The sequence below is a fragment of the Falco peregrinus genome, chromosome 9 (genome assembly GCF_023634155.1).
Source record: "Falco peregrinus isolate bFalPer1 chromosome 9, bFalPer1.pri, whole genome shotgun sequence".
NCBI lineage: Eukaryota > Metazoa > Chordata > Aves > Falconiformes > Falconidae > Falco > Falco peregrinus.
The window spans coordinates 1715056-1728144 of NC_073729.1; the positions used below are offsets into that span (position 1 = coordinate 1715056).

The following is a 13089-nucleotide window of genomic DNA, read 5'->3' on the forward strand; positions in this document are numbered from 1 at the left end:
GACACTCAAAAGCAGCTGTGTTTTACCCCAGTTTTCTGTGGTACCATTTGGAGCGGGGGAGCTGTGGGACAAAAGGCCAAAGCAGGGGAGAGACTGGCTCCTAATCCCCTTAGTTTCGGTGAATTCAAGCAGGAATGCTGACTAACAACAGCTGAGGATCTGACTATTGCCTGCAGTCACAGCCACCGCTGCGGGGGGGGGGGGGGGGGTGGGGTGGGGGTGGGGTGGGGGTGGGGGGGGGTGGGGGGGTGGGAAGCCCATAGCTCCTGGGGTCCTGCAGCCTCCAGTTGCTCCAGCATGGCTCCAAGGCCTTTGCAAATGGACCTGGTCCTTTACTCTAGATATATAAATATAAATTTAAAAAATCAAATTCAAGAAGATTTTTATTTTGATGGAGAAAGGGGGTTACTTTCTTGCAACTGAATTACTGGGTTTTCGTCTCTCTCAGTGGGATTTTACTCTTTAAAAGGTAAACAAACAAACCAATATTGACAATTAGCTGTAAATAGCCAAAGGAGGAGACTCCAAATTGTTTGTATAAAATTCCACCGATGGTTGGGCCCACCGTCCGTGTCAAGGGCTGCACCGAGGCACAAATCCCAAGCATGGCACCTAGGAGAGATGGCAGACACAGAGACATCAGGGTAAGAACAAGTCCTGGGATGGAAAAGTGGAGAAGGGTGTGTGGGATCCCCTTTGTTCCTGATGAGGTTCCCCCGAAGTAGTAGCAAATCACTTCAAATAATCTCTTGCATTAATTTATAGAGGTTCAGTTAGGGCTTGTTAAGGCTAAGGACTCCTGGAGGCATGGGGACTAGTTTCCACCACGAGCCAGCTCAGCTCTTTAGTGAGCAGCCCCGACTCCCACAACGCTGCCCAAAAGGCAAGCTGGTGCTCACCACTGCCTTCACCAGGGTCCAAGGATGCCTCTGGCCCGAGAAGGTGCTTCTGAACACTGCACCCAGCAGTGCTGGTACCTACTGCATGGGGTTAGGGATGAAGAGGTAAATTCTACAGTCGTGTGTGAGACTTCCAAGCAAATCACACACATGCTTCCAACGTCATAATTACCCAAGAGGGTCCTGTTCCACCCAAGCTGCTCCTGCCATTTCTTCTTTCGTGTGGGACAGAGGAACAGCTCTTGAGGGCTTAGCACAAGTGAGAGGCTTAGGTCTAACTACGTCTTTAAGCATAAATAAATAAAACCACAGAAGAAGACTGAACCCCCTTGAGATACTCCCCCACCCCCTTTGCAAAAAGAACGGATATTTCAATTTGGATGGAAATGCGAGTCCTTTGCCTGGCTAGGCCGGTTCCCCCTCCAGCAGCTCTTCCATTTGCATTGTTAACAGGAACCCAGCAGATGGGGAAGCACCTCCAGTTTGGCAAAGGCAGTTTTTTTCCACGTGCAGGTGGATGACCAGGACATTCCATGGGACACAAAGTTGGGCCCCATGCACCCGGTGCACACTTTGTCCTGCAGTCCTTGTGCAAGACAGCTATCACGCTCAGAGAAGCAGAAAATACCTGGCTGTCCAGAAAATCATTAGCCCCCCAACACTGGGAGGAAGGGCAAAGCTGGCAGCATGTGCAAGAAACTTGTGCCTTGTTCTGAAATGATGTTTGCAATTATTAATTTTTTAGTATCAGCAGAATTATTTGGGCTGTTGGCATGTTTTCCACCAAGATATGTGTTGAAGCATCATTGCTGCACAAGGCCAGCAGTGTCTGGGAAGGATGAGAAGGATGCCGTCCCACAGGTAAGTAGATGTGGAGCTGAGTGCGATATTTAACGTGGGTAGCCACGGGGAAATGATCCCTGGTTCCAAGAGAGAAGAGGCATCAGGTGTTCACCTAATGCCGGCCAGTGACTGCTGGGTTTTCATCAGCATGCTTAAAATACTTGTGCAATGAGCCCAAGCCAAGGGTGTAGCCATGTGGAGAGGGAAATCTCCCGGGAAGCGCTGCCGAGCGCTCCTCCCGCGCATGGGAACACAAAGGCAATGGGTGGGACCTTGTCTTGACCCTTTGCCAATGGGAACCATCCCACAACCACCAAACTTTCTGGGCAGGTTTTGCAATTATTTTTTTCCCTCTAGGTATTTGAATTAAACTAATTACTATATACAATTGCCAAACTGGCTCTTATGATTGAGAAGGCACTTTTCTTCTTTCCTTTTTTTTTTTTTTTTTTTTTTTTTTCTGGAGCAGAAATCCATCCTCTTAAAAGGCTGGGCTCTCCCTCTGCACTTCTCCAACACGTTGCTGAGAAAGATAATTTCTGTTTAATGGGCTTAAATTAGATCCCTCGTGTCAGACACCCTCGAGCTTTGGGACATTGTAAATCTCAGCTCTGCAGCGTGGCCCTACTCTGTTGCAAAGCTGCGCATGTGACGGATCTCGTTTAAGGCAAGACCTTTAACTGGGACAAGTCACCATGTCAGCAGAAAAATCCCTGCATTGCTTTGTGCAGCTCTGCCAACACACACGCTCACCTTCATCACGGCGATCCCACTTTCCGCGCCTTCCCTGCCCTTTTTTCACCCTCCCCAGCTTTCTCCCCCTTTTTCCCATCCCAGCCAGAAGCCCATCCTCCCCTCCTGCTCCAGCACTCCTCTCCTCCTGCAGGTTTCAGTGCTGGCGGCTCCCCAAGCCAGGCGGCTCCATCCCTCCTCCCACCCTCCGCAGTGCCGGGTGCCCTGGCTTGCCCTCATTTCCAGCTCACATCCTGTTGCCTCGCTCAGATGACTTTGCTGGCCCAGATCAGCCACACGCCCAGGGCAACGTGGGGCCTGATTTAATGATTAGGTCATTGCTGTCAGCAGCCACCTCCAAACCAGCAAAGCCCAAGCAAAGCTGAGGGGTTCAATGCACCAAACCCTGCTTGGCTGCAAGCCCTCCTCCTAAGGTTTTGCATCTGATGTGCAAATAAAGTCATGCAATGTGGGCCCGTTAAGCAGGCAGGCTCTGCTGGGCTTCCTCCCTCTTTCCCTCCCCCATGGGTAAGGGGGTCTGCGCAGAAACAAGACCTCCATTCTCAGGGAGGGACTGAAGGAGTGCTTGTGCGGATGCAAGTCCCCCTGGGCTTGGGGCTGCCCTCCCACCAGCTCGCACGCCCAGCTGGACAGCACATGCACGTAGGGCAGAATTTTCCCTTCCTGCCTTTGAAGATGAGGAGAGGGAAGAAAAAAATATCAAAGGGAAACAAGTTAAATCATTTCCGCTATCTTTGCTTCAGTGCAAAGCCCCAGCCATAAGCAAAGAACAAGTGGCAAACTCATCAGCCTCGGTAGAAAGTGACCTTGGATCAGTCCTGAAAGCAGGACAGCGGGTGAAGGGATGGTGCCATCCTCCGTCCCACTGCTCCCTTTCCGAGGCACCTATTTAAAAGGCAAGGATGGGTGACTCAGTGTCTAGCGAGGGCGGACAGGTTATCCTCCTGCAACGCCCCATCTGTTCCAGCCCAGGGATGAGATGGACACCCGAGCTCAGCCCAAACTCCAGCTGCTCAGATAGCCTCTCCCTGGCCCAAAGAAAAACCTCCACGGGCTCTAGCGGCTCCAGGCTGGCAAAAATATCAGGAAAGAACAGCAAGGCTCAAAAGTGAGGTTTCCAAAGGGAAATTCTCAATGTCTGATTTTCTTGCATTAACTAAAAGTTGTTTCAGCAAGCGCTCTGGTTATCCGACACAGCGACAGTGAGGCTTTTTCATAAAGCCAGATTTCCATGTTCTTAGAAAAGTGGGAATTTCTAACACACCACCGAAATGCTCACTTTGCAGAGCCAGTCTTGGGCTCACGCAGGAAGGAGCAGCCCTTTAGCTGCTGTACGGGTGGAGCAGCCGCTGCAGGGTGCCACCCACGGCCAGAGAGGGATGGCAGGCATTTTAATAGCCACATTTCTCTGCGAGACACCCACGCCGTCACTGCTGCAGCTGCTGCCGAGAGGCAGCTCGCTGGCTCTGCTGCGTCAGGCATTCCTGCCTTCGCCCCAGCCTCTGCTTGGGTATGTCCAAAACAAGCACAAAACCATCAGATGCCTTTTCCCTTGGAAACACTGCAAGGAGAAAGCATGGTTTGAAAAGTGAGGGCCAGGGAGGAGAAGCAGAGACAAGGTTTTCCCCCAGTGCCACGATCTTCTGTGCCAGCAGCATCCCTCCTCAACATGCCCAGTTTCAAGCCAGTCATAACTCTGCAATTTGTAGTAGCACTCGGCATGGCACCAACCCAGGGCGGATGGGCGGAAAGCCCCAGGCAGCCCGTGCCTCCCCCAATGTCCTATGGCCCCCACCTGACCATCTGCACCACCCGACGGGCTGCCTTCGTCCTGTCCTGCCCTGCCATGTAGAGACCATCCATCCCAGCAAGGCGCGGGCTGACCTAACAAGATACACAAGCAGGGAGCAGGGTGAGGCAACTAAACCCATTTTCCTTGCTGACCGAGGCTTGCCTCCGGGCTTTGAAAGCCAAGCAATGCTCTGGTTTTCCTCACAAAGCCCCTTTGAGAAGAGCCTGGATGAATTCCAGCTTGGCTGTACATCCCAAAGATGCTTGGTGCCCTTCCCCCCCAGCTCTCCCTCCTTGCATGAACATTGCTCCAACTCATGAAACAGCAGATTTTCTTCCTGGCCGAGCAGAGGGGCTGAGACATCCCCAGTCCTCGCCTCCCCAGGAACTAAGTGGTCCTCCCAGGTAGAAGTGTTGCACTTAGAGATCACAGGCTCCCAGCATTTGTAGGAGATGCAGTGGTCAGCCTCTACAAATAAACTACTGAAGTGACATTTAGAAAAGCTCTTCATCCAGAAGCATCTCAAAAGTTCTTTATAAACTTCACTAATGGGCTGTGCAAACTGTAACTCCCATTCTCGGTAGGGTCTGTGCAGAGGTGTCTGTCTGCTCAGAGAGCTCAGGGAAGATGAAGGGTGCAGGCTGGCATCCCAGAAGGGCTCAGCTAAAGCAGAGAGGCTCTCGGTTACCTAGTGAATGCAGCTGCGGGAGCAAACCCTGAAGGAGCTTGCACAAAAGACACCAAACCAGGTTAACCCAACTCCATCCCGGGACAAATCCAGCAAGGCTCCCGTGACAATAAAGTAGGCATATTTCCTTCACTGACAGAACTAAAACCCCAGGTACAAGGTTCTGCATGACCACCACTGCATTTCAGCCGCCTTGTTCAGAGAAATGTAGTAACTCTTTGACTGAAACATGGCTAAAATGTGGAGAGGGGGGCAATTACTGCATCAGGCAAAGCATGTTTCCAAAGGATGATCCAGAATACCCTCCTGAGATGCCCCAAGTTAAAAGGTGTGAACGAGCTCTCTCAGCCCTCTCAGTCACTGTCACAATGGAAAAGCAGGTTTGTTTTTTTTTTTTTAACGTACCTTGGCTTTCCATGGAAAGGAGAGTTTGGGAGCGCCTTCCCTTACTGTGCCCACCACTACAGATGTCAGCAGGCGGCACAGGACCAGGAGCACCGGGTTGTGGGATGCTTGCTCAGTGTTTTTCAAGCTCATTGTGTATTAGCACCACTGGTCCCCACTCGCCTGCTCTGCTGACACCCAACTGCCAAGCCTGATCCGCTGGGGAATTAATTGGGTGCTTGCCATGAACATGCCCTGGCGCTTGATAGTGGTGGTGTGAGCTGGGGACCACCTGACAGACTCAAAAATGAGAAAAGACTAGTCTGCTCTATTTTGATGAGTCTTACCAGTGTCGGAGGAGGGGACGGCCTTGGTGAGGATGCTGTCGGTGATGGTGCCCAGTATGCTGAAGGCGAACACCATTGGCACTGCAACAATGCAGTAGTGCCACACGGTCCTCATCAGGGCCTAAGGGACAGGACACAAGGGACCATGGATCATTACAGAGCACAAGTGGTGACTTTGTGGCAAGAGACAACCTAGAAAAACATCACGAGTCAAACTCATGACTTAGGTAAATTGTGGGAGCCAGAACCAGTACCTGACGGTGTGGCTTTGGCCATTGCAGGGTTTTTCATAGCCCACCATTTGTCTGCAGTGAATTATTCCGAGCACGCGGAGCAAGTAGCAAATGATACCCTATAATCTGGCAGCACGTTTCTCTGGCACTGCTGTGGGTATTTTTAGCATCTGGGAATTAGTGACGTCCCTGTACCCTTCCCCCCACCTTCTGTCTCTTGTCCAACTCCCAAGGAAACATTGAACAGCAGATGCATGTGGTGTACTTCAGGAAGCCTCCATTACTTATACAAAACAGCCTAGAGAAGGCATTTCAGCTCATTATCATAAATAATTAAAACTAAACCGAGCTTGTCAAAATAAATGAGCGTGGTGCATTATGTAATGCCGTACCTTTGGGATTTCTAATCCTGTTCTGCTGCTAATAAATTCACTGAATTCAGTAATCTGGAATAGGTCTCCTGGCCGTAAGTGCACATTAGCGAGCATAATTAGGGAGAGTAATGATTTTGTTATTGCACATATTCTTAGTGGAGACATCCCTCCAGCTGTTTAATACTGAAACAAAAGCTGTGAGGCTCCCTAAGCCGTGGGGCTAGAGCAGCTCTCAGCTCATTCACAAGCCCCGCTGGTCAAATGAATGGATTTCTCTGGGGCACGGAAAGGAAATTCCCCCTTCTTGCAAGTCTCCTGCCTTCACCCGTGGCTCAAGGTGTGTTATTGTGGCTGGAGAACATTTCTGTCACTGGTTTAGCCAGAAGTTTCATTCTCTGGAGCTCTTCTCTCCTAAGATCTGGTCCCTGCCTCTCAGCTACAGAAGATGGAGAAGCCCAGAGACATTGCTCACTAATGACTTGGAAATACTGAGGTTTATTCCTAGTTCCCCCCTAGAGTCACAGCCAGGTTTCTCCCTCGGAGGGGCTCTTTGCCTACATTTTGGTTAAGATCTAGGCACTTGTGATTAAGGATCCAGAGAACAAGGATAGAGGAACAGGTATTTGGTACATAAAACACTTAGCTGGAGAGAGAATAATTCTTTGCTAGGACAAATGTCATTGCAGGACAACACTGCAGAGCTCATAGGAAAAAACAGCTTTACCCCCCCCCCCACTGCTTTTTATGAATTCCCCCATGGGCTGAAGGCAAGTGGGCAGAAAAGAGCAGAGCCACGTCTGTGTCTCCCGTAAAACCAGGGACTCCTCGCTGCCCTGGGACTCGGGAAGGGCCGTGCCAGGCAGAGCCCTGCTCCTCAGCTGCTGGGCAGGTAGCAGCCTTTTTGACCTGAGCAGATCTGAAGGCATTTTTCAGGTGAGGGAGGCAGAACCAGGAGTTTCAGCAGACAGGCTCAAAAAGCAAACGCCTGGGAAACACAGGCAGCGAGGCAGGACAAGGCACGGCTGCGCCTTCAGACAAAGGGAAAAACTTCCCCGTCGCAACCGCCAAGCCCTCCTACACCCCAGCCCACGTGCTCCCGGCTTGCATCTGCAGATCAGACACCGGCTCTCCCCTCCTCTCCTTTTTCAGGTGTTACTGCCAAGCTCCCAGCCCACCCCTTCCCTTCTCCAGTTGCTGATCGCTGGGAACGTCCTGCAGCCTCTTCCCAGCTGCACTGCTATCTGTCTGTCTGCTGACACTGGTGCCAGCCTTCCAAAAATGCCTCAGCCCACCTCCCGGTCTTACAAAGATGAGTTTCAGAGCGTCTTTCATTATCAGCTTGGCTTTCCCCTTGCTTCCACCTTTTCGGGAGGGGATCCGCTTCGTTTGGAGGCCACATGCAGCAAGGGCACAGCAGGCAGGATGCTTCTCCACTGGCGGCTGTGCAGGATTAAAGGCTTCACGCGTTAATCTCTGCATATGAGGCCTGCCGCTGTGATGGCACTCATCCCCACCAAGAATGAAAGCCATCCCAGAAACGGATGTTTTCTCGGCAGCCGCTCAGAAAGAGTGCTTTTTAATAAGGCGTCCCCAGCGAAGGGGATCGCAGCTGCATTTGCCTATGAATAGTTCTCATGGGAAGTCACTGCTGACCCTTGTCCCCCAGCCCGTGCTGTCAGGATGTCCACAGCCCTCTGGGCTTGATGTAATTACCAACCTGAAATGATTTCCCTTCCTGGCCCCCCCCCCTTGCAGCCGATGTGAGCCTCCCCACACTGGGTCATTAGCCGCTGCAAGCCGTGCAGCCCCATGTACCCCTCCACTTTCTTCGAGGCTTTCTCTCCTACCACCAGCAGCCTCCAGCCTTCCCTCTCGGTGAGTCCTCAGCACACAAAAGCCATTTACTCCATGTTGCTTCTCTGCCTGATTCCCGTGGGACTGGGCTTTGGCATGGGGAGCTGGTCCCAGTAGCACCTGGCCCTGCACCTGGCTGGGGGTTGCTCAGGTCTGCAGATGGGCCAGACCTGCCTTGGTCCTACCTAATCACTCCCACCCATGACCAAGAAACAGTGGCGAGACCTTCAAATCCCTTCCTGGGCCACACTCGGGAACACCAGGTCCTGTGCAGATGTCCCACGCTAAGGGGCACATCGACGCCAGCCAAAACCACGAGACACCAGCTGGGAGGGACCCTTCCCGAGCATCCTGCCACCCGGTAGTGTTTCTATGAGCCCTGAAATCCCAGCGAGGGGGACGGCACTCCATCTGCAGAGCCAACACTTTGCCTGCATCCATCTTCCCATCCCAGCCTCACCTCAGACCTGCAATTTGGCTGCAGATCAGCCAAGGTGTGTAGGTGCCTCATCTCATCCGTGTAGCTGGGAACCATGAGCCTCAATACCCTGTGGTGCATTTGTGGGAACGGCACCCATCCTACCCGCGCCGGCGGGAGCACCAGCACCCCAGCAGCAAGGCTCGAGGCCAAATACGGCAGGGAATGTTGGAAGGCTGACACACCTCAACCATCCTTTGGGCCCAGCTCACTGATGGGGACTGGTGAACAGCCTTCCTCTGTCCCCGTGGTCTGAGCTATCAGTTCCCTGAACGTGGCTTATCCAAGCAAACACGATCACCGACAGAGCTGCCTACACCAACTCTGCCTTCCAATTACCGTTTGAGATTGGCATCAGCTGTCGCCCATGCAGTCACAACCAGCGACAGGTAACATCGCTCATCCGAAAACGGAGGAACAAAATTATTGCCTTGTTACCTCCTTCCCCAAACACTCTCAGCTTGGGGAAATTAGGCAAAAGTAATGCCCCAGAAGAAAGGCACACAGCCTCCCCCATCTCGCTGCAGTGTACAACCACAATGGTTTCCCACCCCATAATCTTCATTTACTTTCTGGGTAGCTCAGGAAATGCAGTCGCTGACAAGACCGAGGGCAGGATTTCTATGCAAAGCTAGTGACTCAGGAGGGACTTACGAGTTTCTGTGCGAGATTAATGCTTTTTTAAATCCCCATAACTATTAATCATGGAGGTCTTTATCGTTATTTGGTGCAGTGCTTACTCTGAGTGTGGCTCTGTTCACGCAGAGGCCCAGGAGAGCTGATAATCCCCCCTGAGGACCACCCAGCAAAGCCAGCAGTGGCATCTCAAGGGACAGAGCTTGCAGCCAGGTCTCACGGACCTTATGCCACTGCATTATTAAAAGGCACCACAGATGATTTCATGCCAAGTCTTACCATGCCTAAGCCCACGCCAGCAAAGATGAAGATGCTGAGCCTGAGCAGGGTCATCTCCGTGCAGTGATTAGTGAGTTTTCCAATGACCAGACACTGGACAACCTGGGAAAGCAGCACACAAGCAGCATTAAGCCCAGTTTATAACAATTCAAACAAACTGAAAAGAGAACTGCTACAATGCTTCAAGCAAATAAAAGGCAGCAAATGGGTTATTCCCTTGCTTTTTTCTCAAGAAGAAGGGACTTCGCTGTCACAGTGAAGATGTTTCATGGTTTTTAGCGTTTTGCATCCTAGGGATAGATCCATCCTGCAGCTGGAAGTCTTTACTCAGGGTGCACACCTCAGTTTACCATCATTGCTTACCGACCAGCGGTGACTGAAACTTTCTAAAGACACTTGCAGATACAGATTAATTTTTCTAACTAAATCATGACTGTTTTGTTAGATACTAAGGTCTTTATTCTTGACAAGTCCTTCTAAAGACAAACTGTACATTTATATGCAGAGGAGGAAATGCCTCCTTTCCTGTACTGTCTCTTGCCATTATTTTAAACTATAAATATACAATTGGGTGGTTCATCATTTTTAGGCAGGAAAAAAGTATGACGGAGATGCTAATACCCCGTCCTAGCAGTATGCACAGACATGAGAGACTGGGAACTGGTTTTACAGATTTTAAATAAAAGCTGAGGGAGAGGGGGAGTGAAAGAGGAGCAACAAAAAAATGTAAATTGGAGGAAGCATTTGGCTTTTTTTGCAGAGCAAAGATTCCCTCTTTTTATTTCTCTGTTCAGCATCGCCCACACTTCAGGTGATGCTGGCCCAAGTGGACTTGAGAGGACAGAGGCTGGAAGAGATCACTGCGAAGACAAAGCCTGACAGACTGCATTTCAGGGGAGGGACAGATAGGAATCTACTGAGTTTTCTCTGCCTGGAAAGGTTTTGTTTGATCCAAGCAAAAACCCCTGCGACTTGAAAGAAGAGCTCTAGTTCAAAATGCTTTGTTTGGCAGGATGGCTTTGTTTCAATGGCAGTCCATCCTGGAGAAAATGTTGGTCTCTGCTTGGACCTGGAATGATGCTACCCCACGGTCAACCTTCTGTGTTAGTCCTAAGGGTGAAACCCAAACTCAACTGAAAGGAAATGAGTGCAAAATAAGAAAGTAAGTTACTAAAAAGAAAGGAAACATTAAACTATGACAAGCAGTCCAGAAGAAGCAATTTAGGTACTAAAATTTACAAAAGAGCAAAAGGTAAATAGTAATAGAGTGGAAATAAAGTTGACATAAAGAACAGTAGCTACAAACTGAATATATTTCCAACAAGCTAGAACTTAATGGAAACCATCAAAATTCGACCCCTCACTTTGCTTCAGAGCACAAGCAGTTTTTGACATGAGGGCACATCGTGCTGAGCAGACATTTTGGTTCCCAGCAAACGCTTTTCTCGCCTCCTTTTCGTCCCTGTCTCTGCCTTTGGGCAGGGTTGGAGAACTCCGCTCACGTGTGCCTGGCTGCTGCGCGACAGTGGCATAGGCCCCGCGTGTCTCTCCCATGTTGTGTCACCTGCCAAGTGGCCTCAGGGACACTGGTGGACCTGCTGCAGTGTGATGCTGGGATGATGCATGGGCTGACCTGAGTCATCCCGGCCGAAAGCCCTGCTGCGGACACAGGAAGAGGCTGATACCAGCCCTGGCGGCTCCTACTTGGGGTGGGTGGGTGGAGAAGGTGCTGAGTAATGCTTCACCAAGCTGAGGGCTCCTAAAACGAAGAAATGTCATTAACTTTCTGCAAATTCCCAGTCCTTCCTGCCAGCTCGCCTGGCCAGGGCTGTGCTGAGTCACATGGGACGGGGGCTGAGCCCCGTTGCAGGGCATGGCTTGACTCAGCGGTGGCATCACTCAAAACCCAGTTCGGCTTTGCTGAGCCACTGGAGGAAAGGAAACGTTTCTCAATTTGCCCAGACTTGAATTGCATATTTAATTGGGATACACCATGCAGGCACAGCCCAGTCCCTGCCCTTCCTTGAGTCACTGGGGTATATCATCAGCGATGTCCCAGAGCAGCCTGGTCTGATGGCCGTGGGAGTGGCATACCCAAAAATGTCTCTCTCTGTCACTACATGCAAGGAGCTAAGTGCAGGCAACAAAGCCAGGCTCTGAGCAGGCAGGACCTGGAGACAGGCAGACCGGGCTGTCCTCAGAGCGAGCGGGGCAGAGGGACGGTTCTTGTGCCAAGGCTGGCATTCAGCATCGGCTTCCCCATCCCTTGGACTGCGGCAAGACGAGTGTGAGGTAAAGCACCACTGCTGAATCAACCAGCTCAGTGATGGGACTTTTTCCAAGGGTGTCAGCCCAAGTCACTCGCTCTCCCCTTGGGGCTGAGCAGCCATCCTTGGGCTGTACAGACTGTAGCCTCCCCACCGGTTACCTGGGCTGCCCGACTCCTTCCCCAGTGCGGTCGCTGCTGACCCAGCCACGAGCTGTGAGCAGGCAAGGCCCACCACCTTGATTTAGGCACTGGATAATGTCTCCAGTCACCAGGAGCTCTGACCTCGCTCCCAGTCTGAATTCAGACCTGAAAACCCATTACTTCCAGCCTGCAGTTTTCCCTGTGCAGCTGCCTGCACAGGCACCTCTGGGAGGAGGAAGAGAAAGGCGGTTCATTTGTGCTCTCCTCTGTAAGGTTTTGGACGTGTGCTGCCATTGCCAGGGGGTAGCCAGGGCATCCCAGACAACTTGGCCGTTGCCACTCCCGTGGACCAGCCCTGGTGGCACTGACGATGCAGCAATGGGATTTATCCTTATTTTTATTCTTGCTGGCATGTTCTGGGCTTTTCCTTTGCACGTAACCTCCTCCTGAGATCGACTGAGATGGGCCTTCCCCTTCTGCATTTCGTTTTGCCTGGATGGTGCCTGCTTTTGTAACCTGACCTCCTTTGAAGTCGGGGAAGAGCCAGTGTACCTGGCTGGAATGCCTTCTGTCATCAATAAACAAAAGAGAGAGGAAATTGTTTGCAAGTGAAATAACAGGCTCTGCCCGTGGCTGTGTACACATGTCACAGGAAAAACCAACTCATTTTTTCTTCTCCCCCCCCTCCCGCCCCGCCTTTCTTTAAAGGCAAATAAGTCTCCCAATAAATGTACAAGAACAGTCAAATCTCTTCTTGTTGTTATGCTGCATTCACCAAACTGAGGATTCATTATACTGGTTCAGCTGATCAGATAGAAAAATACTCTCTAACTCTATCATTGTGTTTGATTTCTGGGAAGGCAGCAGCTCCTATTTGCTCAGAAGAGCGAATTACCCATTTCATTGTTAACCTCACTACCAAATTTCAGGAATCTCTTATAGGATGGAAAGGATTGTTGTTGTTTGAAGGTTTAAGGCGCTGATTTTTGGAAGTCTTTTGAACAGTGAAGCACTAGCCTTGCTGCATGGAGCCACTGCTGAGCAGGACTGGCACCTACAAGTAGCTAATCCCATCGGTGGAGGTTAGAGCAGTTACTCAGATGCTCAGCTGGTCCTCTG

At 51.0% G+C, this 13089-nt stretch overlaps 1 protein-coding gene across 2 annotated transcripts in view; it reads right to left on the reverse strand.

Annotated features, from left to right (window-relative positions):
* Positions 1 to 365: 365 nt before the first annotated feature.
* Positions 366 to 13089, reverse strand: part of SLC22A18 (solute carrier family 22 member 18) — a 59808-nt gene continuing 47084 nt past the window's right edge. Inside the window, exons 8-10 of one of the 2 annotated variants that reach the window (XM_005237332.4) lie at positions 9561 to 9662; positions 5707 to 5827; positions 366 to 612 (exon numbers count right to left, since the gene is read on the reverse strand). In XM_005237332.4, coding sequence (XP_005237389.3) covers positions 425 to 612; positions 5707 to 5827; positions 9561 to 9662 — 411 coding nt within the window. In that variant the 3' untranslated portion in view covers positions 366 to 424. The remainder of the gene's footprint in view (positions 613 to 5706; positions 5828 to 9560; positions 9663 to 13089) is intronic. The other variant, XM_027786581.2, reaches the window with a different exon arrangement.